This window comes from Pteronotus mesoamericanus, unplaced genomic scaffold (genome assembly GCF_021234165.1).
Source record: "Pteronotus mesoamericanus isolate MK-2021 breed Mesoamerican mustached bat unplaced genomic scaffold, CSHL_Meso_final contig_181, whole genome shotgun sequence".
In the NCBI taxonomy this organism is placed as follows: Eukaryota; Metazoa; Chordata; class Mammalia; order Chiroptera; family Mormoopidae; genus Pteronotus; species Pteronotus mesoamericanus.
Genome location: NW_026555077.1, coordinates 3,796,424 through 3,823,352, shown reverse-complemented (window position 1 = coordinate 3,823,352; position 26,929 = coordinate 3,796,424). Strand labels below are relative to the sequence as shown.

General features: G+C 41.0%; 1 protein-coding gene across 1 annotated transcript in view; it reads right to left on the bottom strand.

The window, feature by feature from the left end:
- The window catches only part of ST6GALNAC3 (ST6 N-acetylgalactosaminide alpha-2,6-sialyltransferase 3), a 280,035-nt gene extending 253,971 nt beyond the window's left edge, over window positions 1-26,064 (bottom strand). The window contains exons 1-2 of the mRNA XM_054566841.1: window positions 25,996-26,064; window positions 25,281-25,520 (exon numbers count right to left, since the gene is read on the bottom strand). Of these exons, the coding sequence (XP_054422816.1) occupies window positions 25,281-25,520; window positions 25,996-26,064 (309 nt within the window). The remainder of the gene's footprint in view (window positions 1-25,280; window positions 25,521-25,995) is intronic.
- Between the last annotated feature and the right edge of the window lie 865 nt (window positions 26,065-26,929).

Here is a 26,929-nt window from a genome sequence, read left to right as displayed (position 1 = left end):
GGGAACCACCAGAGAGTAGTGACTCAGTCCTCAGCACACACCAGCATGAACTCACTTTTTATGCACATCTTCTCATGTAAATCTCACAACAGCCCTGTCAAGTATAGCATATTATTCCAGGTCTGGCAGTTTTCAAAATTCTTGATAGTTCTTCTATGCCAAGCTCCTCTCCAGGGGCAAAAAGAAATAGCTTAGTGTAGTAAAAAGGATATTCGCTGAACACCCAGTTACTGTTCTAGGCACTGAGACACAGCCATCGTGAGTAAAATGGACAAAGTGCAGGTTCTCATAGAGTTCACATTCCAGTGGGGGAGACAGACAATAAACCAGATAAAGAAGTGACTTAGAGAATATGTCAGATATTGGTAGTAGGTAAGAGGAAAAAACAATGCAGGGAAGGGGAATATGAATTTCCAGAGGCAGGAAGAGGGTAGGAAGGGGACCTGAGAAGCATAGCAGGTTCCTCTTAGACCTTGTGACTATAAATAAAAATCTCCCTTTGTGAACACAGGCTTTCCCATCTCCCCAGAAGAGCTAGCATGACCATCAGTTCCATTTCTGGCCTCTAACAATATACCTGGCTCCTTTGATTCACACAGGTCTCTGATGAAATCTCAGGAAGGTTATCCTTGGCTACTCAAAGTTGGGTTCCTCATCCTTCACCCGCCAGTCTTAACTCTCTAGCATAATATCCTCTCTGTGTCTTTCATAACACTTTAGACTATTTGTCATTGAATTGCATGTTTGTGTATTTGCATGCTTTCTTTCCCACCATTTACGTTATGATTTCCAGGAGGCCCAGGCTGAGGTCTCATCCTACACCTGCCCCGTGTCTAATGCTTAGCTCAGGGCTTGACATTTGGTAGGCACCGCAGCTCCCTAATGAATAAATGAATGAATATGCTACTTGAAGCAATTCTCATGGATGACCTTAACTCTTCAGTTAAAAACTTGCTTTACAATTACTTTTCCCTAGCATATTTGTCTTATAATACAAGGGAACCCTGCTATCCCATGACATTAGCACACCACTGAGGCTTTAAGAAAATAAAAGGCAAAGATTATCAAAGCACTTCAAAGCCGGAAGGATGTGTTTGGTCCTCATTTCTCCTCTGTATTCTGTAGGACTCTGCCTTAGATATTGAGCCTAAGAAAGGAGAAGTAGCATAGGAATCTGGCCTGACCTTGAGGACAGGGGAAGCTGCCTGAACACCAGCAGGGGACCAGCCATGGCTCCTCGGGGATTTTCTAGCTGTCCATCCTGGCTGCAAGCCTGGTTTCTGTCTCGTTTGCACTTCTCTCGCAAACTTTGGAGGACGGAGACTCAGCTCCCACAGAACTGAGCGCACGCTGATCTCACCCTATTTTTATTTTCAGTCCTCCTGAGTTGGAGTTGCTCATCTTGCTTAGCCTTCCCTAACCTTTCCTCTGACACTCCCTCCAGACTGCAGAACAAACATATTCAAGTACAGGTTTCATAAAAGAGGTTCTTTCACTGAAAGAGTGGCAGGACAGAGGATGGCCACTTTACTTCTGTGACTATGTGTCTAAAAAGAGAAAGCTTCCCCACTCAGATGATAAAGCATGCACATTAATCTTTCCGTTCTGAAGCTATTTCATTTATCTATCAAAAAGCAGGGAAAGGCAGCTTAGAGAAACTCATTTAGGGGAAAAAAAAACATCTAACAGGATAATCAAATTAATGACTGAAATGCCTTTCAGCTACAAGTGGATTATCCAGCATAAAGAAGAATGTAATACACACACATCACTGTGACCTTGCCTCGGTCATTACAAGATTAGAGATACAAAATGCATTGGGAAAAAAAAACCCTACACCAAAGATGTTTATGCGTAGGCACGCAGGCCAGCCCTAGGCTCTGAGAGCCTTCTGGGTGCCTCGCACCCTGATCTTTCTCCAAACCTCCCACCCCCTGCTCCCAAACACAATGCCATGTGCAGCATTTCAGCATTTTAATTTTCTCAGCTTTTGATAAAAACTAGACCATTTCACCACCTGCCTTGGAAGGAGAAGAATCTGGCTATGTTTCCATTCCATCCTTTGGCAGAGTTTGATTCCTCTCGGGGGATTAGTTGCCACCAAGGCTGGGCTGTCAGAGGCTAGTCCACAGGCTTCCTTCCAGGCCCTGGCCAGGCAGGGACCGAGGTCTGTCGATTCCTCTGTGATTTCTCTCCCAGGATGGTGTGCACACAGGCAAGAGACAAAGAGAATGCTCTAAGCCCCATCTGGCCTGTGGGCCTCCTGGACCACCCAGGTCTCAGGGGTGAGGCTGGCCACAGTGGCAACGATCTCCCACCCCTCTTACCCACCCTCATCGCCCCTGAAAGCTTTGCCAACTGAAATGCACACAAGGAATCACTATCAGCTCCATGTTGGGAAAATAATGCTATTTCTGGGCCTCTGCGCACCATTTCCAGGGCTTTGGGCCAAAAGATGTTTCTTCTTCATTTCTGTACAGACAAAAAATGGAGGCCACCTTCGGGGTCACCTGGCAGCCCCATTGCTGTGGTCTAAGGGACCACAGACAGCAGTGATAATAGCTAATATTTGCAAAGGGCTTTGAAGTAAACCAAGGGTTTTCATGTATGTCGCCCAGAATTTTCACAACAGCCTTGTATAGTCATTATTGTCATTGTCCACACTGGCCCCCTGCCTGTCCTTTAAATCCCTGAAGCTGCTAGTTCAGGGCACATGTTCTTGCTTTTCCTCTGCTGTGAATACCCTTCCTTCAAATATCTGCATGGTTTTCTCCCTCGATAGAGGTTTCTGTTAAATACCACCTGACCACAGAATCTTTTCCTGAACACCTCCTAAGAAATAACCAGGGACTCCAGTTCCTTTACCTGCTTTAACTTTCCTTCATAGCACTGATCACTTATATATATCATCTATACAGTCACAATTTTTTGTTGTTTGTTGCTCTCCTATCACTATTTGGTCTGCGTTGTTCACTGCTCTATCCTAAGTGCTTAGAATAGGGCCTGACACATAATAGGCAATTAAAAAATACTTGTTGAATGAATGCATGAGTGAGACTCACTTTACAGTGGGACATCAAAGGGAAAATGTCTGACTCAATATATTAGAGTCCTATTGCTGTTGTGACAAATCAACACAAACTTTGTCCCTTAAAACAACACATATTCATTATCTGACAGTAATGGAGGTCAGTAGTCCCCAAGGAGCTTTTTGGGCTATAATCAAAGTGTTGGCAGGGCTAGGTTCTTTCTGGAGACTCTAGAAGAGATCTGTTTCCCTCCCTTTTCTAGCTTCTAGAGGTGGCCTACTCTCCTTGGCTCATGGTTCCTTCCTCCAACTTTCCCTCATTTTCAAAACTAGCAACATAGCATCTTTAAATCTCTGACCCTGACTCTCCTGTCTCCAGCTTTCCCTTAAGAGCGCCCTAATGATTACTTGGGACCACTCCGACAATCCAGGGTAATTTTCTCACTGCAAGATCCTTGACTTAATCACATATGCCCTTTGTCATGCACCTAAGGTAATGTATTCACGGGTCCCAGAACACCTGAGGGGCCATTTATTCAGCTCCCTCACTCAAGGTCACACAGTTAGTTAATAGCAGAGCTGAGACTATAGGGCAGGTTAGGCCTTCCAGACCAACAGCTGATCCATCACAAAGAAGAAAAAGGAAAGTTGGGAATGATCCTGATAACAGCATCACTACCAAAGGTAGGCAGGTGGCAGCGCCCCGGAAACCATCCAGCCTCTGCGATGGCATGCTCAGCTAGACTCCATCCTGATGGCTATCCTGGCACAGGACCCAAGATGGCTATACTCTCTATGGACCTCATTTCTGTATCTGTTGACAAACAGGATACGGACTTGGCCCCAATTCTTTGGGTCAGAATCCCAAGCTGGAGTGCTCTAGAGTAGAGCTCTCCAATCTTAGCACTCTTGATACTTTGGGCCAAAGAACTCTGTGTTTGGGTGAGAGTGAGAACCATCCTGTGCATCCTAGGCTATTTAGCATCAGCATCATCCCTGGCCTCTATCCACACCACCTCCCTACCTGTCACAGCAGCCAAAATGTCTCCAGGTATTCACCAATGGTCCATGGAAGAAATGGGATGGTGCAAAATCACCCCAGTTAAAAACCGCCCTACTAGAGGAAACAGACCTAAATGCTACTGCCCCAGTGTACTGGGAGAGGGGGAGATTCAGGCCTCTGGAGGCATCAAAGTGTCCAGGAATCTGGACTTATAGGTGTCTTTGCCTTTATCAACATTTCAGCCAATCACTTATAATACAGGATCCTGGCTTAAATACATTTGACTGCCCCGAACATAAAGTGCTTCCCCATAATGCTGGCAAAACATAATTAACCAAATGACAATGGCTTTCACATACACATCGATTCCTGTAATTTCAAGTCTCCATTACTAGATAAATCAACAGCAAAATCCTATTTATCAGCAAAAGCCTCCTCTCCTGGCAGACTTTTTGTTAAATATATTAATCCTAGAAGAGTAATACTTTCCCTCAGCTTTGCAAAGCAGTCCACCCATAAAAATGTTAATAGCCACAACATCATTTTCAGTACACTGCTCCTCCATTAGCTGCGCAGCTCCCCTGCGCAGGGCAGCTGTGGGTTTTTCTGACTGCAGGGTGCGATGAAGTAAGTAGCTGCTCCACAGAGGACCACGTGGTTCAAAGCCTGTGGTGCTCCTGCAGCTGCAAATTCCTTGCTTGGGCAAGTACCACTTCACAGAGCCCTTTGGAGATGTCACTCCAGGCCAGAAAAGACCTGAAGGATTAATATCACCCCATCCGCAGAACCAGCGGATTTATAGCACCCCATTTAATGTGACCAAGTTATGCTACAGAAGTACAGAGGGAGGGTCACAGTCCCCGAGTGTCTCACATGCCTCTAAGATCCTCCCCAGACTCATGAGTATTGCTTAGGTCAGGGCTTCTCAAACATGCAAGCAAAACCTCTGCAGCTCTTGTTAAAATGCAGATTTTGATTCCATAGGTCTTGGCAGGTTCCTGGATTCCACAATTCTAACCAGCACCCAAGGGATCGTGGCCTCTAGGCCACACTTTAGGGATCAAACACTAGACAACCTGCTTTCAGGCCCTTCATTGACCCTTCAGACAGCTCGCAATGGTCTCATTCCAAGAAGAAAACCAGCCTGAATGGAAGTACACCAGTTCCATCTCACACACAAAGAGAAGTTTGTTTGCTGCCTCAGTTACACTGATTCCAAACCCAGTGGGAGAGATAGTTTCCCGACTTATTTCTGCGCCACTATAATGGCACAGCAGCTCCTGCCGTTTGTTAGCATGCACATCTGGTAGCACTCGTGCCTCCGGGCCAGCAGGCTCCAGACTCCAGAGCCCTGCAGAGCCCGGGCGAGCAGCCAGTTGCTGACACAGCAGCCCGAGGGTGCCTGGGGACCTTGGGAATTACTGTGCTTCACATCCAAGGGAGTTCAGCCTGTCCTCGGCTTAAGCAAGATGAGGGGATGGATCTGGCAGAAAGGGAGTCTGGAGATCTGAAAGTGGCCTCTCTGTGGACCTGTCATCCCTCCAGCTGTGAGCAGATTTGAATAATCAGAGAGGCAAACGCAGATGTGTCCTCTTTGGCCTGTGAAGTGAGCCCTGCCGGTCTGCACTCTGGCAGCACATTAGCTCAGCTGGGGGAAGCCCCGGCCACTGGCTAATGTGATGCTGTTCGCAAGCGTGCAGTGCAGTGGACCAATGGGAAGGGGGAATAACTAAGGGATCTGTTTGGTATGGAAAGATGGGATGCATTGCCGCCTCAATTCAGGAGATCTGGTCCCAGAATCAGCTCTCACCTTTGCCTTTGACCTTGATCAACTCCTTTCCCCTGCCTCCTAGTTTTCTCATCAGTCAAGTGGGAACAAAAGGAGCTCCTCCTCACAGAGGCGCTGGGCAGTGCAGTGCCTCAAATCAGCATGAAGCCAGGGGTGAGAAAACCTGAGAAGCTGTCAGGGCCCTCGCCACACACTGGCTGTTTTATTTTGAACAAATCATTTACACTTGTAGTGACTTAGTTTCATCACCTATATAATAGGGTTAATATCCCAATGACCATCTCACTAATTTCTTGTGAATATCAAATTAGAATAGGACTGCGTTGTAAACTGCCCGATGTTTGAGGTCCATGATCGATGGTATCCTGCTGAAAAGGATACAAGAGATCTGTTTATACCAGAAAAAAACACTACTGTTCAGAATTGCAGATCTCCATACTGCTGCCTTCGGGTTTACCTACACAGTAGATTTTAGGGCTGTCCATGACGATCGTCAGGGAAAAACAGGAAATGTTCTCTGTCTTACAAGGCTAAGAAATACAATACTTAAAAATAAGAGATATTTTGGATCAAAGTTCTATTACTGCAACAAATAATTGAAATGATGCCAAAAAAACAAAGAGAACTGAGCTCTAACTTGCTTCCTTCATGTACATGCGATCTACCCTGTGTTCTGCTTGGTGAGCTAATGGCACTCTGAAGAAATCCACGGTGAGGAATCGCAGCTTTCTTCCAGCCTCCTCGGCCTGCCTTTGCATTTTAATCTTTGCCTCCTGTCAGGCAGGCTTTGAGAGTCTGACCCTGCCCTCCAGAATTGCTTATTATCCTTCCCAGAAATAGGAGTCCTTATGAAAATCCATGCAGCCCATTCAGCTGTGGCGCTGTTGGCTGAGCCCAATTTGTAAAAACCGAAAAGAGTAAGAAGAGGACAACAATTTGCCACGGCTCTTTTGGATCAATGAAATTAATAATTTTTATCAGAAAAAAAGTTATTCTGGCATGGTTAGAGATATGTGCTCATTCAATCTAGCCTAGTCGAATATTCTTTCATTTAAAAAACTTCCTTAAGCATCTACTGAGTGCTGGGCCATGTATGATAACTGGAAAACATATATTGGCAAAGGAGATATTAAAAGCCACAATTAATCACATGCTTGGTTTTTACTGAGGTAGGCTTCAGGAAGAGTTCTATTCCCAGATGATCTTTTGAAGCAAGTACTATACGTGAAGACATGTTATCAAATAGTGAAAAATACAGTGTTCTAGAATAAACAAAGTCAGTTGAGGATTGAATGGTATCAGCTCAAGCACTTTGAAAAACTTAGAGTAATATTATGAATAGGTATAACTCCTGGGGATGCATTACAATCACCTGTGAAGCTTTCTAAGTGCACCTGTGATATCTGCGATCCAGCCTAACCTCTAAAAAGCTTAGCCTCCCAAAGTATAGTCCCAGGACCAGAACCAGCAGCTTTAACTGGGAATATGTTACAAATGCAGACTTTTGAAAATGAATCTGATACCCTCAGGTTGGGGCCTAGCAATTGCTATTTTACCTAATCCTTCATGTAAAGCTGAAACAAGTTAAATCTGAACATTGCTTCTCTAAATTATGCTTTCCAAGGGCTCAGGTATGCTTACAGAAGAAGTTAATTTGTCACTGGATTATTGTATACTATTGTGGCTCTCACAGAAGTGAAATATGAATGGGGGGTTCTTAGGGGAGGATAATTAACATAATATGAAATAGAATCATATCCCTACGAGTTCAAACTGAAGATATATTTTTGGATAACACGTTTAGAAAATCAGAAATGGTGTAGATTAGATATACATGGATTTAGTTGGCCATTGCCAGAACACTGTAAAGCAACAACAATAAAGAGAAGCTTGAAAGAGAGAATCTCTAGGAAGAGTGAAAGCAAGAACTACCTTGTCTACTGTAAAATAAACACATGTAATTCTACCAGGTAAAGTCATCTTTGAAAAGATACAGTATCTTACTAAATTTATTCACCAAGAGTCAGTAATGCTTAATGGTAATGGGTTCAGATTTTAGATCAGATTGCTTGGGTTCTTCAACCTAGTAGCCCTATAATGTTGGGCAAATTAATTAATCTCCCTGTATGCCAGGAAGCACTTGACAAATGTTAGCTACCACAACCAGTATCATGTCTCCTTTGTATCTCCTACTGCATCTGGCCTATCATGCGAGTAACGGTCGACTCAAATTGAAAGATATTTATAAAAGTCTTAGGAATTTCATGATACACATAAACATGGAGTGAAAGAAAATATGGATAAACAAGGACATCTGGATTCATTGGGGAGTGAGGCAGAAGAGAATTTTTTTCATTGACTTGGATTAATAAAAAATTTTAAATGAAGGTTGAGATAAATTGATGGATACTGAATCCATAATTGGCAATTATAAAAAGCTAATGATATCTGAACTGAAGTAAAAAGATAAAAATAGAATCTAAGATTAGAAAAGATCTTGGCAAGCACCTATTCCAAACCAATATAAGAATATATATTTAATAGCATCCCTGTGTGTCTTATTACAAATACTTTCAGTCATTGAGAGCTCATTATTTGATAAGATAGTACATTCCAATTTTGAACAGTTTTAATGCCCAGAAAGTTATTACTTACACTGAGATCAAATCTGCCTTCATACCTTCCAATCACTGGTCTTCCTTCCTGTGATTTTATAAAATGCAAATTTTGCTTAGTATTCCCACCTACTGAATATATTATAATTAAGAAGAGCCACATCTCTGGGCAAACTAATTTGCGTGTCTGTTAGGATTTAAATACAAACTACACTGAAATTCCCACATATTAAAGTATTTTTGGATGTGCTTCTCTCTGAGTAAAGGCACCACTGTTCGAAAAAAGGAAATGTAAAGGACTTGAAATATAAAGATCCTACCTTTGAGGAGCACACAGTCTATAGAGAAAGTCACCTTTATACACAGTAATGGGAATAAATGGTAATAGGTGCTCTGATGGAAATAGGTAGAGGTTACACTAGAAATACAAGCACACAAAGAAAATGGAGGTCATTAGAAAAGGCCTAGAATGAGTAGTTCACCACGTAAATGAAGGGAGAGACAAGCACTAGAAAATTCAGAAAGGTATACAATTTATTGTTATTTTGAAATTTAAACTGATACAGTATGGGCAAAGCATTGGGCACAATGGGGAGTCGGTGCCATGAGAGACGACCTGAGAGATGGGAAGATGTCAGAGACTGTAGACCCAATAGTCTTAAAGACTGTACATGGATTGATAGATAACACAAGTTCTAACCTTGTATCCACTTCATCCACTCTCTCAAGGAATGTCATTAGCTCTAAAACACATAGCACAGCCTAAACATGGTGAAAACCTGACTCATCGTGGTCTTATCTCTTTCCAAGGAAGTGATATTGACTGTTCTATAGAAGGCAACTTAGAGCTCAGTGAAGTTAAGTGCCTTATCTCAATCTGAACACTATGGGGACCAACATAAAGAAATTACTCTAACAATTGGCTGAGTCTCAAGTTTCCAAATGTTGTCATGTCTCTTTCATGAATCAGAGAATGAGAAAAAGGAAATGACTGGATAAACAAAGTATGCCACATGGCAAGGCTTCAGCTAAGAGGAATTGATGGGATCCAGGCTCCAGTTGTTGACAGATTAGTGATGAAACCCCCAGAAGAGCATTCTAGCAGGTTCAGCTCCCACAAAACATCTGAACCAAATGCCTTATTTTCCCTATGGGGATCCCTCTGTCATTAAGCAGGGCAAGCTCCATTAAGAACACTGAGTTGGTGGAATATATCCTATGCGCACTAATACACTGCTGCAGAATTAACTCTGGATAAGGAAAATTGTGAGTACAAGAAAATTTCCAACACTAATGACTTTAACAAATCTGAGCTGATTAGCAGGATGCCATGAACTGAAATCTGTTCTTGTTCCAATCAATCTTGCAGGAAACTTCAGGAAAGCACACTTGAGGGAGAAAAATCCATGAGATACTCTAGGCAGGTTCCTTCACAAAAAGAGGAATAAGCGGAAGAGATCCAGTACACTGACAAGTAGGGTGATTATTAGCTAATCATTTTTAAGTAACTACTCTTTCTGGTAAATAAACGTCTATGTTTACATTTATTCCTCAAAAGGAGTATGGACACTTTTTCAAGCAAAGGCCCACCTGAGACAGATACTCATCACAGCAAACTCTACTGTAATCAGCTGGAGGTAGTTGGGAAATAACATGATGGACATTTTCATGCTAGAATGGGAACCTGCAACCAATTGGTCAGATGAGGAATTGATGTCAATTTATCCAGTATTTAAATAAATGAGCTGCAAAGCACTTAGGAAATGATGCTCTGGATAAGAAGTAATGCATTAGCATTTGAGCAGGAAAGGGGGAGCAGAAGTTCTGCTCAATCAGCACTTCGAGAGTTGAAGGATTAAGAAAGCATTTGGATAGTTGTACATCTACTGAGTGACTGCAAATCGGAAGGCATCTGGATGTAGCTCTCTTGATATTTGTTTGCCTGATTAATTTTCCACTAAATATAGAATAAGCTTCTCCTCAGAAGCTATAGAAAATGCCCACTCCTTTGTCAGGCCAGTATTCCAGTGCTCATTAACATGCGATCTTTCCTTCTAACACCACACTATGTCGTTGTTCATCTCCCCCAACTGGCAGGGTGAAACCACTGCACAGCTCAGTGACCAAGTATTCGAAGCCCATCTTAACAGGCTCTTACTCAAAAGGAGTGGCCAATAGTCTCACATTATTTTCATAGTTATGCTGATATCATCTATTGGTGTTCAGCATCCATTTTTACAATCTTCTGTGCTCTTTCTTCCCCAATCCAGTGTAGCAAGGGCTGAAAAGCTAACTACATTTTCCAAACTTTCTTGCCACTAAGGTCCCAAATGCTATTTACACTCTGCCAATGGAACACACTCCTGAAATATTTGAAGTGCAGCAGGAGACGGAGCTCAATCTTTCTGTAGCAATGGTGACTGAAAGGTGGTATCTGGCAACTGAAAGTTTTTGTAACATTTTCACTGAGTAGACACCAGATTTATGATATGGAAAGACAGTGATGCTCCCAGCAGTTTCCAGGGTTATTTGACCTTGAATAAGTTACTTAACTTCTCCAAATTTTGGATTACTCACTTGTGAACACCAGGATAATAAGGGTACCTATGGCATAGAGTTGCTTTGAAAACTGAGTATGCGGCAAGGAAGTGTTGGGTATTACAGCTTCTGCTTTTGCTGCATCTAAAAAATGTAGAAGAACACCTGACAAAGAGGAGTCCTCGAGAAGGGTTAGCCAAGATGATGATGATTTGAAACCAACAGGATATACCTGGCAAAGAAAGGAATTTGATGGCGGAGACAGAGGCCAGCTGTGTGGCATATAACAAATTTTCTAACCTCTCTTTGCTCTATTTGTTTAATGTTCTCAAATTAAAATGGAGGATATTATCAAATTCACAGAATTATTTATTAAATGGAATAATGCCCATAAATTTTGCAAAGCATAATACAAGTGTTTAGCACTATTAGTTACCATAAAAAATGCTGAAAGAGTTCATAAGAACAAACTGTGACTTCTAAGAAGAATTAGCAAATTAGCAATAAGGAAGATAGACTTTGGACAGGGCTTTGAGGAATGGGTAGATTTTCTATATGTAGAGAAAGCAGAAAGAAGCTTGCCAGTTTCAACTGAGGCGTAAAGTTGAGATACTGAAGGACCAATATAGAATTCATTATTCTTCTTCTCATGTATTTTTCTAGCGGTTTTACCACATAAGTTTTGAGACACAGTTAAAAGAAGGAATCCTAAGTGAAATCTCCTAATTGGCTTTCTGCATACTTAACATCACTTACAGAGAAAACTATTTATGAGGGCAAGATGCACTGAAAAGAGAAAGCTCATGGGCATGATTATGTAGCCTACGGAGTTTAAGATGCATTCTTCTGTGTTAAAAGCAAAAAAGAAAAGAAAGCTTCCTAGTAGCAGGAAAATGTCAAGGTGGCTGAGATGGTGAATATTATTCTGTTGCCATGATTCCTATGTTTTTGTCAGCATAAGAGTTTTAAACACCGGCACTCCACCCACCGAAAGGCTGAATGGCCTCATATTAGGGGATTCCATTCCCAGACTCTAAGCAGGGATAATAACAACAGCCGGAGAGTGGCTTATTGAATGAAAAGGAGAACTACAATGATTATACCAGCTTTGAGAAGTAAATAAGCAAATTGCCCACAGACCCATGCACTAAATAAATAAGTAAATTCTGAAGACGATGAGGGCAGTTGGAGTCACATCATAATCACGTGGCTCTCAGAAATGTCAAAGACACATTGGCTTCTCTGAAGTAGACGTTCAAGGAGGAAACACAAGGGCTATTTGGCATATGGCTCAGCACCTAAAACTCTGCCTCATTTTCATCCTTACTGGCTTTCTGGCAAACAATGTTAATTTCCACCTAATTTAAAATCAAGAGAACATATCCCCATTTCCCACTAGTTCTTTAATCTGGGATAGTCAACATTTTCACTCGGAAAGGCTGTCCTGAATAAATCCTGTCTGAAAGCGCACATACAGGGTGAGCTCAAGAACACAGAGTTAAAGGCTCCGTGTAGTCAGGGATGCAACACAGTCATGAACTGTGCTGCTTTTGAATCAAGGCTTAAGTAACTCTAAAAACAGCATTGTATCTTTTGAAAAATGTATAGAGAGAAATATGAGGTCAATTCATCAGCAAGATAGCAAGAATGGTAGTGCTGCGGTTGTTACGCCTGTCGGTGCAGTGCCATAGAGCAGGAGTCAGGAGGAGAGCGCGACCGTTGTGCTCAGCCCAGATGTGGGCTGCAAGAAGATAATCGACTGGCTCAGCAGCTCACGCCAGTGAATAAAATCTAAACTCTTATAATCATCATCCAACTCAACAAAAGCAATAAAGATTAAGTCACATAGGAGAGATACAGGCAGTCGAATCCGAAGCAAAGGAAGCAGAGCCAGCATGGAGAATAATGTGTCAACACACTGGCTGCTCTTCTTTCTGAACATATTACTAAAACCTGGGGTTCTGAACAGGGATTTCAAGGCTCAGTCCTGCCACTTTGAACAAGTGGGACCTGGGGCGAGTTGTATAACCCATCTTAGTCTTTATTTCCTCATATACAGTATGAGAGGATAATTTTACTAAACCCATATAGTATTTGTGACAAATTTTCAAGTTCTGTGGTTCATTAAAAGCCTTATGCACTGTTGTGGTTATTTATTTGTCAAGTTGGCTAGGGCTCCATTATTTAGTCAAACATTATTCTGGATGTGCCTGTGAAGCTGTTTTCTGGATGTGACTGACATTTAACTTTAGACTTTCAGTAAAGCAGAATATCCTCGATACTGTGGGTGGGCCTTATCTAATCAGTCGAAGGCCTAAGGGAACATAAAAGCACTCCAAACAATAGATGTATTTTGACATTTTAAATTCTTTTTTTTTTTTTAGCGATGGAAACAGCTCTGGAGTTTTCACAGGTACTGTTTTAAAAATAAAGTACTTACTTTTAGTAGTTTTTCTAGTAATAAATGCAATTCATACCCATTGTAGGAAAACTGGAAAATATGTTTAAGGGAAAAGTCACCTAAAATTTACCACCCAGACATAGAACACTACACCTAATTTCTTTAGCTATTGTCCCCAAGCCTTCTTTCTATGACTATATTTAGAGTTCACATACACCTCTACATATACTTCTCTATCTTGCTTATTGTCATTTAACATTGTAAAAAATTGTTCGGTACTTTAGACAGAAAGTATTTTCTTCTTTACTATTGCAGACAATAGCATAGTGCCCAGCATGTAGCAGATTCAACAAGTGTGACCCAATGAACGTTCTGACTTGATAAACTGACAATCACGCTGCATGAAACAACTTAATGCAACTTGTGGACTAAGGTGATTTTGGTCTCTTCCTTTGCCCTTCACAGGACAACTGAAGTCACTGGAATACAGTCACTGATCTGGGGCTTTAAGAAATTAGTTAAATCAGTAAAATAATATGCAGTCTGTAAAGATCAAAAAAGATAACAACATTTGAAGTGTGTAACCACACAGGTTCACTCAATGATACTTTATTCCAAATCCTTTGGATCAGTTACATTTTAGAATTTGGAATTCTTTTACTGGAGAGAACGATGGAGCAAATGTGATGTGCAGTGTACAAGGAAACATCACAGCTGGGTACAGGGAACCATACTGTAACCAAAGAGTAAGAGCAAAGCATTTTTATAGCAAAGCACAAGAATAACCACAATAAAGCGACCCTTCCTTGTGCTTCATAATTTTTCATGGTGCATTATAAGAATCTCTTGTGTTTGGGTTGTGGGAACACCCTCCAGAGAAATTTCAGTCCTTTAAGCCCCAGTTTATCACTAGCTGGGGATCAAACTTTTGGTTGATTTCCCAGCTTGCAGGGTTCCTAGAAAACGCAAGTAGTAAAATTCAGACTCAGCACTAGGGTACAGATCTAGTGTTTTTAATTTCCAAGGATAAGTTTCATTATCCAAAGACCAAAGATATCCATAAGCTTCCTTATCTGTTCTCTGTGCCAGTTTTCACGGATTCTTTCCTAGCATCCTCTTTCATTAGGGTAGAGCTTGTAAAGTCCAGCTTTAGGTCTGATTGGTTGGGGGTGGGAGGTTGGAGCATGTATTTCACTGTCTGCCTTTACTGAACCCAGGCCTCGCCTTCTTGTCTTTTAGGGTTAATATTGCCCATCCCCTTGGTTACGGATACTGATAAACCCCCAGGAAACCACACCATCAGCTTTCTTGCTTACTTCTCTTTCCATACCTTCTCAGTTTCTAATGCCTGAAGATTTCCCTTGTTTCTGATAAGGTCAACTAACTGGACTTTAAATCATATATCCTATTTTATCCAGCATGTCCTGGTGTTATATAGCAGGAGAATTGTCAGGTTATCTTAGACCACTATATTGCCATACCGGAACTCTTAATTTCATTTTCCTTTTCCTACTTAAGACTACTTAAAACATTTCTATAAGCCAGATTACTCAATTAACCAAGCATACCATTTTCAAAGCCTTGTGGAATAACATTTGATATAGGAGCTCACAGCTAATATGAGGTAAAAATTCTTTAATGAATATTTTTCTCTTACAAGTAAGCCTTTGTAAGCTTACCCTTGAAAATGAGAAATCACAGTATGACGCCATCTACTTGGTGACCAATTATCTCCCACACATTTAATACAATTGTTTAATTCAAGTTACTTGAATGTTCGCTATTCTTAACACCAACAGGATGAATCTGCTATGCCAAAGTGTCGATGCTCTCACACTGGTATCGTTACAGGACACCTGCAAGCAGGTCTGCCTCGTTCTCTTCCTTAGGGAACCCCAACTGTAATTTTTCTTTAAAGTGGGGTTCACTGCTAATCCTTAGTTCATTATCTAGAACAGACAAAATACCTCTAAGGACTTGGTGACTAATATTCTCAGTGGATGCTACCTACCACTTGATGGCAAGTATTTCTTTGTTTTTGTTTTTGGGGGGTGTTTTTTTTTTTTGGTTCTAGCTTATCTGTCAAGATATTGAACTGGAACTTTAGAAATGCTGAACAAAAACTCTGACTATGAGTGCAGGGTGGGGGACTAGTTCTATCCTCTTGCTTCAACTCCCAAGTCAGGGTGTTCTTTGGTAGGTGCTCTGTTTTGTTTTACTTTATTTATCTCAAATGAAGTAATTTGATTTTTGGATTTCTAACAGGCTCTTTCATGTGTGTTAACATGACAGTTGGTAAATCAGTATTTTTCTACCTAAGGTTCCGTAATGAATAAAATCCCCTTATATCTTCCTGGGGAACAAATTAATACATTCAAAACTATGATAATGGATCTTTCACCAATAACAAATGTGATTTGTAAAGTGAAAACAATCTATTTTGACATATGATGCCTCATAGCAATGGGGAAGATTTCTTCTGAAAAATTAAAATTTAAAAAGTATGTGATTTATCAGTTGGGTAAGATTAGAAATTCAGTAGTTATCAGTCTTGTCCAGCCATTTTCTGGCTTTATGACCTTGGAAAATTGAGACCTTTACTTTCCTTTTTCAAAAGATAAGCTGGTTTCCTGACTATGCGTCCCTCTACAGGAAGATAAAAAGCATGCATCCCGTGGACACTGAGGCTGACAGATGGACTGGTGGATGTCACGTCGACGCTCGGCCTCCCAGCAGGTTTCAAGTATGGATTTGGAAAGATGATTCTTCTCTTTAGACATGGCAGCACCTCGTCTAAAGATGAGTTTCAGAATGTTTGGTGATTACTGTTACGAAATAACTGTAATGTATAATGTGCATATGAATTAGTACTCTTCTGGTGACAAGTGACCAAAACATAATTCAAACCAGCTGACGTGAAAAGGAAGGATTCACTGGCTTATATACCCAGACCATGGGGGAGGGGCAGACTGGCTTCGAGAATGGCTGGGCTCGGCACTAGAGAATTGCCCAGGCCCTCGCTTTAGCTCTGCAACTGCTTAGCATCTTTCTCAGTGTCTTGGTCTCATTCTCTCCAGGGACCACAGCCACTGACACCCAGAGAACCACATCTCAACAGTCTACCACCAAGAAAAGAGGGTCTTTCCCATAGCATTACTTAGAATAAATTCTGGGAAAGGTTCAGAATGGTTTCTCTTGCACCACGTATCTACCTCTTGACCTATCACTTATTTGGCCAATTAGTAGCCTGAATTCCTGTGGCCAGGAGGGTAGCGATTGTTTCTGTAATAAAGGGGTGGTGGAGTATAGGCGAGCACAAGATACACTGTATATATCTAACTGGTTGATCATATATACTATTTTATTATGTAATGTAGTATGTAGGTATATCATTTACGTATGTTTATATTTAAGAAAGTATAAATTGTTCTGTGAGCATGTGTGTATGTATATATTGCTTGAATGTATATATGGACGTATTATCTGTATATTTATATACACTGGTTCATGGATATGGATATATATTATATGTATTATTGTTTTTCAAGTATGAGTGTGGTGTTTCCCTATCCAGCAATTCTATTCTATCCTTCATATCCCAGAGTAAGTTGCATTTCAGTCAGATTGGCTTATTTATTGCCCCTAAATGTGTCTGCTTTCCTTCTCTGAAAAGACATAGAATCATGTGGACACGTGGCAGTGTGTCAGGGCCCCTTGGGCACGGGGTGCCACTTCCATGTTGGGTACACAGAGGGAAGCATTACAAATGGCCTCACCTCCTATGTAGCTTTCAGGTCAGCAACACCAAGGTAAGAGCTCTCCAAGACTGCATAACCAGCCAAACAAAATGAGGGGCCCAGGGATTAGATTGAAGTGTAATGGAACCAGAGAGAGGCAAGAAATGAATCAATGGAGTGTCAGGCAGTGGTGTCCGCCATTGAGGACAGGGATTTACTGCCTTTGGTGTAGTACCCTTGGCCTGCTGGGAGTGGTAGGAGCAGAAGGAAAAGGGACAGTGTATGTAAGGTTTAACTGGAAAAAGTCCAGCTATTGTTAATATAATGAGAGCAGTTTGCGTGACACTGATGAAACCTGGCAGCCAAGGAGAGTGGACTGGAATGTGCACGTGTGAACAATGATGACTTCACTGTACTAGTCATGGGGGTTGTAGACACTGTTGAGTGAGCATGTGTGCTGTGTGGCTGTGCATTCAAAGTGACTAAACAAGTAGAGCAACAAAGCTGAATCAAATTTTGCATTAAGCTTGAGCATTCCTCCTTGGAAACTATTTGGATGAATCAGAAGGATTTCAGGGATGATTCAGTGAGGGCAGTGCAAATAAAAGTGTGGCAAAAGTGCTTCAAAGATTGTCAAGAATCTGTTGAAAGTGATCTATGTTCTGGAAGGCCTGCAATAAGCACAATGCCCCAGAATGTTGAACCTGTAGAGGCTGCAATCAACAAAGATTGGCAACTGACAGTACATGAACTAGAAGCCAATCTGGGGATTCCAAAACTACTGTGTTCGAGATTTTGACACAGGATCTTGTCAAGAAACGTGACATGGCAAAATTTGTTCTGTGGCTTCTGCTACCAGAACAGAAGGAGCATTGTGCTGCAGTTGCTAATAACTTGATTCAAACCACTACCAATGAACATTTCTTCAAGGAGGTCATAACTAGGGATGAATGGTGGATCTGCAGCTATGATCTGAAACTGGAAGGCCCAGCCATCCCAGTGGAAGTTGCCTGGTTCCCCACACCCAAAGAAGGTGTGGCAAAGTGGCTGCAAGGTCAAGACCATGTTAAGTGTGTTTTTTTATTGGGAAGGTGTTGCCCATAATGAGCATGCCCCTCCAGGCCAAACAATTAATAAAGAGCACTATCTCAACGTTGTCAGTTGAGAGATGTTCTATGATGAAAACGGCCACAGCTATGGGCAACTGGTGATTAGTAGATTCATCACAACAATGTGCCCGCTCATGCATCACATCTCCTGCAGAATTTTTTGGCAAAACATCAAATCACTCAGGTGACTCAGCCCTTCAGAGGCCAGATTTGGTGCCTTACAACTCCCAGCTTTTCCCAAAACTAAAATCATCTTTGAAAGAGAAGAGATTTCAGACTGTCAACAAGATTCAGGAAAATACAATGGGGCAGCTAATGGTGATTCCAACAAAGAATTTTGCACAATTGTTTTGAAAAGTGGAAGAGACATGGGGAGAACTGTGAGAGGTCCCAAGGTGCCTACTTTGAAGGGGACTGAGGCATCACTGTCCTATGTACAATGTTTCCTGTATCTTATATCTTCTTCCGTAAGTGTCTCTCTTTTTCCACAATGCATGGCTGGATACTTTATGGACAGGCCCTTGTACTCTGAACTTTGGCTTTTGCCCTTTTCCTGGAAGGGTAGCAGAATGTGCCACTGCAAGATGTGCCCTTTTGGCAGAAGGATTCTTTTGAGCTGCAGACACAGGAGAAACTTTGGAAACATAGCACACATTACCTTTTGTAAGGGAAATTTACATTAGAAAGGAGGCCCCCTACTAGGAAGGGACCTATTACCGGAGGTAAAACTTTTTCCTCTGAGTAACTTATCTGCATGGCAGGGGAAACATTTGTATATCATACCAAATGTCTGCTCTTACTTTCCTGTGAGTTGCCTTCCTCTCCTTTGAAGCCCCAGATTCCTACTCCTTTCCTTAGCTCAGGATAGTATGTAAGCCTCAATCACATGGCTCCCTTTTGAGTCTAATATTTTTGTAGGGGTCCTACATGGAATCAAATCTGATTTTCTCTTGGTAATCTTTCTTATGGCAGTTTACTTATTGGACCAGTCAAAAACCTAGAAGGGAACAAGGAAAAATTAAACCTTTCCTAATGTCCAAATTTATTTTTCCTCTTCTTGCTATCCCATCCAAATTCTTCTCCTACACCTGTCTTGCCTCCCCCACGAACGGTTTTTGAAATTGTTTTAACCCACAGTGACGTCTGCCCCTCTCCTCTGGCACCAGGGCACCGGCTGCGTCAAGAAGTGGCTCTTGTCAGGAAGTTGCTATTTCACAACCAGACTAAGAAACACAATCTCTCCCCCACTCAGCAAATACAGGCTCTCATACTTAGGAAAAAGATAAACTGTCTTACAAATGATTAATCCAATATGCACATGCCAAGTAAGTAATCTTTATTATATGTAAATTTAGTTGTTTCCTTTTCTATAACAATTTAACAGTTGAAATTTCTTTTGCTTTACGATTATACAAATGCGAATATTCAGCTTTTAATTAACAATTACACTGATGAATTTTAAACTTCTGAAACATATTTGCATATAATTGTTCTCAATATACTTATGTAAAATCCAAAGCCTGAATTCCCAAATATAAAAAACCCATTCATGTCAGCTTTAATTATATGTGGACATTTATTTGAATGTGTGGATTGTGTGCTTTTGTTGCCAAGCATGTCAGCTCCATTCCTTAATTGTGGCTATAACCACAATTTGGGAAATTCTATTGTAACATCAATATGTTGTGCACATCTTTAATTAGGCTTGTGTGGCCTGTCTGTCACAGCAACTGATCTTAAGTACTCTTATTTCATCTACTTTAAAATGTTCTCCTTTTTTTTTAAAGAGGTGTGTTTTGGCCTCATTAAATTATTAAGCAAATCAATACACAGCCCTGCAATTTGATTGCTATGTTCTAGAAATCTCGTGCTTCTTCACTTAGCGCATTTAAAGACCATCTGAAAGGTCACTCTTCCCCAAATACCAGAAAACCTCCCCATCTCCAGCTTGTTAAGGCTCTCTTATCAGATCTGAGGGAGACATCTGTCATCCCAGCTGATAATCAGGAAGATCTGCATGTGGCATTCTACGGAGTATCAGCGCTTATCTCCTGGTAAATGCAAATAAGTTGCAGGTTACTTGCTCTGAGCGATGTCTTCACACCAGGTCACCCAACAACAGCAACAACAAAAACAACAGGCAGGATGACTGATTCCAGGATCTGAAACCTACAAACAAAATCTAACCTGAAGTTAATTTCCTCCTTTTTCTTCAAAAATTGCCATCATCACAACAGGGGGAAGCAATGATTACCTTGAACAAAGTCGTGAAGTACTTTAGTAGTTTATATACATTCTCTATCTGCTACAATTAATTATTTTAAAACGAAACATTAACATTTGTGTTAAGGAGAAAGCAGAATTCACAGGGTATTGCTAAGCAGAGATTTTTTTTTTTCCAAACACATATAGGTTATGCTTTTTACTATGCCCAAGACCAGTCAATAATGCAATAACTCTGCCTTAATGTTACAGGTGGGGGTCCCCCAAATTTAGTCCTATATAATTGGAGGGGTGGCATTATTCATGTGGCACTAACTTGGCAGGTCAAGTCTGAGCAGCTAGTGGGTCAGGAAATTACCAGGGGTGGGGAGCAAAGGGAAGTACAAACCCTGTTGCAAAATAAGTCACTCCTGGTCCAAACTTTGTACAGACGCTACCTCACAGTTGTTGTCAGCTCAAACATAGTATTGATGAGGAATTCTGGATTCTGTGACCAGAAAAATTCAGGATTTCAGCCTTCACCCCATTAGCTGGCACTCGTGTTGCTTCCCTGATTCTCAAGACTTCCCCTCCCCCAGATACAAGGGCCTTCACCCACACTGGTTAAGAAAGGGAAAGAGGGCAAAGCCTGGGAGCCAATCACCCACCACGTTGCATTTAAGTTGTCATTACAGAGAGGGAGAAGTATTTTAACTTTTTTCATTCTAACTCCTCTAGCATAGTCCTCATAATTTATACAACATATTCCTTTTTATGGGTGTGGACCAGGAGAAAAAATACTGTAGCAATGTGAAATACAAACAAGTTCCCATGTTTGTCTTTTCTGCGTTTCTTATATTTTTACTTCTTGTATTTCCCTTGGGAACAGGTCATTCAAAAACTGGGGGAATTGACAAAATGAAGCGGAGCCTGAACTGGGTCTGATGCACTATGCGCGAGGCCTTCGGGGCAGACTGTCACAGATCCGTGAGATTGCCTGCGCTTCCACTTGGGCCAAGCCAAAGGGCCAGCACTCATCTCATTTTTTTCAAAGATAACCATAGAATCAGATTTTGCACCCAAGCAACCCAGCTCTCTACGGCATCTACTAAATCTGCAACCTAATTCAGCACCCCCATCTCCACCCCCACCTTGTATTTGACAGCAGTGCAGAGACATTTTTTTCCTTACAAACGTTTCCACTCATGAAATCTTTGTCTAGTGACAGCAGTGTCTGGTCCAGACGAAGCATCAGCCAGTAAAACTATCATCAACAATGACTGTGTTTGCAGATACTCTAGATCTGGAAATCACTGCAGGCATGTCTACATGTTTACAAAATTTCTTGCAAGTCTGCCGGTTTCTATCAAGCCTGTGCTTTCTTCTGAAAAACTTCTGAGAAAACCTCATGAACAAAGACCTTAAAATAAATAGGTCAGCCTGGTGTTCGCTTGACTCGGCTCAGACAAGGCTATTGACCCTTCTCCAGCTACGAATAGGGTGAACAGGGACATATGAGCGGGTAGCCGCCTTTGGAGCAAGGTTAGAAGGTCACTATTGAAGCTCTTTGCCCCAGAACATAAAATCCACCACCTACCATATTAGCTATATTACTTTGGCTCTTGAAAATATTTTCCTCCTGAATCTTACTTAATGCAGCTATCTCTGGGAAGGATTGCACCTGAAGCTATTACTTGGTGAAGACCAAAGCAGGGGGGTGGATTAGGAGAAGGAAAAATAAAATCAAAGAGGAGGGAAGTAGAGAGCTCCCCAAATCTGCTATCCTGTCAATTTAGCCTAGAACTGGAGCAAAAGCCTTCATTTTCTGTAGGTGTTATGTTGTTTTTCAACTCCCATGCAAAACTTTCTGCTTGTCACCTTCACTCCTATTACAATATGGGGCCTCGCTATCATTCATAGACTAGAGTGAGTTACCTGTACATCTGCTAGTCCTTGCATATGATGAAATGCATAGTTCAAATATTTCTAATTTGTTTTAGCTAGCTTCATGCCTTACTGCTTCTTTTTAGTTATTTCTTGCTATTAAATTAGGTGAAATGCTTTGTGTGATTCCTGATCAATAAATATCCTCCTAGGCTCAAAACATATTTCTAATTTTATATTATAAAATAGACATGCAGAAAAGTGAGTACAACATAAAATATATACTTAAAAATGTTTAGAATGTGAACACCCATGTAACTTCCAACTGGATCAAAACAGAGGATATTTGCTGATATCACAGGAACCCACACCGCTTACAAACCAAGTATTTCTCTCAGAGTAACTTCTCTTCTTACTTTCATGATAACAATTTCTTTATTTTTTCAATTGTTTTTTAGTTTTACCTCTTATAGATGCCCCCAAGCAACATTATTTTGTTTTGCCGCTTCCTGCAATTTATAAATGGAATCGCATTGTGCGTATCTTTTTATTTTTGCATCTCTTGCTCAAAATGATGTTTGCGTAAGATTTATACATGTTGCCCTATATATCGTCAGTTCCTTCCTTTGTATTGCTGTACGGTGTTCCCGTACACATAACTCAATTTTAACCCGCTCGCCCCCTGATGGACATTTGGGCTGCTCCCAGGCTCTGGGGATTATGAACAAGGCTGCCGTAGCTGCCGCCTGTGCCCGCCAGCGCCTCTGCTCCTGGGTGTGTCTGAGTGAATGTATCGATGACGGGAAATGCTGGGCATGCGATATGTAGATCTTCAACTTTACACAAAAACAGGAAGCTGTTTTTTCCAAAATGGTTGTTCTAGTTTATACTCCACCCACCAGTATTTAAGAGTTCCTATTGTTCCACATCCTCACCAACACTTGCTATTGTCGGATTCTTAATTTTTTGCCAGTCTGGCATTTGGTGTGCAGTGATACCTCCTTGTGCTTTTTCTCCTCTTCTCATTGTGGTTTTAGATTGTAAAACCCTAATTTTTAATGACATTGTGAACTTCTATGTAAGTTTACTGCCCTGACTCTGGATTCTTTAAATTTTAAATACAAAGTCTGTTATTCTGGACTTTGGTATTTTAGTGTAATTCATACTGAGCACTTCAAGTCATAACTGACAAGTACAGGAGAAGAAACTCATTCATTGAGCATGTTTGAAACATGGTGCCTCATGCACCTTGCTTTATCTGATCCTCATAATAATTTGCTAGTTAATATTGCTATCCCTACTTTCACTCAAACCATGCCTGTGTGGCTTTAAAGCCTAAAAAAAAACAAAAAACAAACACCTCTTTCCAGTACTCATGGTTCCTCCCAGGAAGCAGCCTCTGCAGGATCAAAATAATGACCAATATCCTGTAGTAAAGTCGCTGTATTAAAAACTATACCAAAGGAATATGTAAAGTAGCTTGGTTAATATGACTATTTAATAACAGCCTCCCTAGGTCAGTTTTTCCATTAACACTCCAAAATCCAATTCATTAATATTTAAACAAATGAAGGAGTCCTTGATTTTTGGTGGGATTTCCCTCGTGAGAGTAATTTGTGAAACACTTCAGTCGGTGTTTCATTTTCTGCCTGTGACAGGCACTTGTGAAGTGATTAACACGGCCCAGTAGAGTTACGGAATATTAAATGACAGCCAGAAATAAAAGTAACAAAACATGAGAGTGAGACAAACTATCCTCCGAGATAATTTTTATACAAGTAATCAATTTATTAGGACATGCAACAAATTCAAGTAATGGGCCCTTTAAAAAAATAATCTAAAGCCAATTAAAGGATAAACATCAAGTAAGGCTCCTAAGAATTTATATGTTATTAATAGTGCCTTTTTCTTTTTAACTAGAAAGGTCTAATAAAAAGTCTGTAAATCCTGCAGATACAGAAATCATTTTCCAAGAATCAAATTAACCAGATGCAAAGACCTGGGTATAATGCTGCCTGCAGGAGGGGATGACCCAAGCAGCCTTTCAACACCCCTCCCGACACTAACAATAACGCACAGGGGTAGCGTTCTGTGTTCTCTCTTCTCTAGTATCTTTACAAAATGACTCTTCACTGGGATCTGATTCAAAACTCTCACTGATGTAGGCACACTGACAGCTTGTAACTTTGTTACCAACAACTTCAAATAGGCCTGGACTTGGCCTCTATGAATATTAACCTCACATTCATTCCATTGCATAACAAACAGTGAAAACACTTTTATTAACTACTTCTATATACTTCATACACTGTGTGAGGTTCATTATTTTTTCCTTCACTCTGCGATATAAACCTTTGCTTGCAAAAGTGCTATCATAATATGCACTTTCTAGTTGTCAATATGCCTCCATTCTCTTCTGTACCATCAATTGGCTACAAATATTTAGAGGTTCTGTGATTATAGGATTTCAATTATTTTAAATTTGGAAATTCTTTAAGTTCCATTATCTCTGCAGCCACTGAAGAATTTTAAAATCAGTTTGGCCTTTCTAGCTCCAGGTCTAAGAATTAGAGCATTCTAATAGGTATAAATGCTTTTCTGCAATTTTACAAAGAGCTGTCCCCAACCAGCTGACCTCCAGGAAATAAAGCCAGCCAGTTCTCTAGCTGGTAACTGCTGATCAGAGTTAATAAATGGAAAGATATGTATGCTATGCAACAAAGCACTAGGAAAACAAATAATCGCTTCCTCAACTCCACATGAAGCCAGTGAATCAGATTTGATGTACAAAAGACATCAGACTTGAACACATGTCAATAAAGGTCTAAGACTGAGATAACAGAAAATGTCAGGGACATAGAGAAGCTTGGTGGGGCAAAGAGAGTAAGTTCAGTGACTGGAGGTCATCTTCTTCCTAAAGAAAAACAGTTGCCATGGATACCCTTGAAGCCTAGGTAACCCTCAGAGGCCTTACCTCCTGCGTCCTCACGTTTATGTATCCATAGTGAGTTCGAAGAGGCCGCCTGAAGGTATAGGAGAATGGTATCCATTTTGTACCAGGTTGTCCAAAGCAGTTGAGTAACAATGGGAAATTCAGTTCATTTACAAGGCGCACAATCAGCAGGAAGAGAAACGCTGCTACGAAGCTCACTGCAACCACAGACTTTCTCTGTAAAACATTTGAAAAAAAGAGAAAAGGAAAATGAACGAATGACTTTCAACCAAAAGCAGTTACAGAAGTTTCTTTATTCCTCTCCCTTTCTCTTTCAAAGGTATCAAAGGATGCTGTGATTTAGGATTATTTTTATTTGGAGACAGAAAATAATTATTTGGTGACTAGGTTACCTTAGTGTGCTGAGGCTCTGAGAGCAAGCAGGGCATCTTTTTTAGATTATCTTTCCATGCCATTCCTACCCTTTCTTACCTATCCTCCTTGACAACTCTTACTCAGTTTGCAAAACCCAGAAGAGGCATTCCCCACTATAGGAAGCCCTTGCTATCTGTGCCATTACCCCTCCGCCATCATCTCTTCGCCCCCAACACATCTGTCCTATTAGAGGTAAAAAATCCCGCCACTTCCACACCTTGAAGGCACTTCTGTCGTAGGTTTTTCATTGTATAATTATTTATGTGACCTTTCCTCCATGTAACTGTGAATTCCTGGAGAGCTGGGATATGGTATGTCATACCGATCTCTGTATCCTAGGTCCTTCACACAATTTTTGCATTCTTATAGACAAAGTCTCGTTATCAATCATTATCCCGTGTGTTTACCTAGCACCCTCTACATGCAGGAAACTTAAATGTGTCCTACAGGATAGGTACAAGTAGGATTTAAAAAGCTAACAGCCCTGGCCTGGTGGCTCAGGTGATTGGAACATTGTCCTGTGCACCAAAATGTTGTTGGTTTGATCCCCAGTTGGGCACATGACTGGGTTGTGGGTTCAATCCTCGGTCAGAGCATATGCCAGAGGTGGCTGATTGATGTTTCTTTCTCATATCACTGCTCCTCTCTCTCTCTCTCTCTCTCTCTCTCTCTCTCTCTCTCTCTCTCTCTCTCTCTCAGAATCAGTGAACATATCCTTGGGTGAGGATTAAACAAAAAAAACAACTAACAATAAGAGTATGAAAAAAGTGCACTCCAAGCAGCATAAGAACACACCCTTAAATGTGTTGCTATGGAATTAGAGGACAGAAGGAGCAACTGCATCTGATTGGGGTGGGAGAAAGCAGAGATGTATTTGAAACTGAGCTTGATAAAAATGCATGAGTTTTAATCAATAAAGATGCGTGAGAGGAGCTTTTAGGTGGAAGAATCAGAGCAAAGAGGCAAAAAAGCATGGGGTTTTTCCTAACCACATAGCATTGTGTCTTACTGGGGCACAGAGAAAAGGGTAGATACGCAAATGATAAGTTGATGGACTGCCTCAGATACGAAGCTGAGAAGTCTAGTGTGTTTGTTAGGTGATGGTAAACCAAAGGAGGCTTTGTTTAGTTTTCTAAAGGTGACTATTATAAGTTATAATCAAACGTGGGCATTTAAGATGCTTTGAGGAGGGACAAACTAAGGGTAGGCAACAACTACTTAGAAGGCTATCCCAGCTGGCTAGGACAGAGGTAATG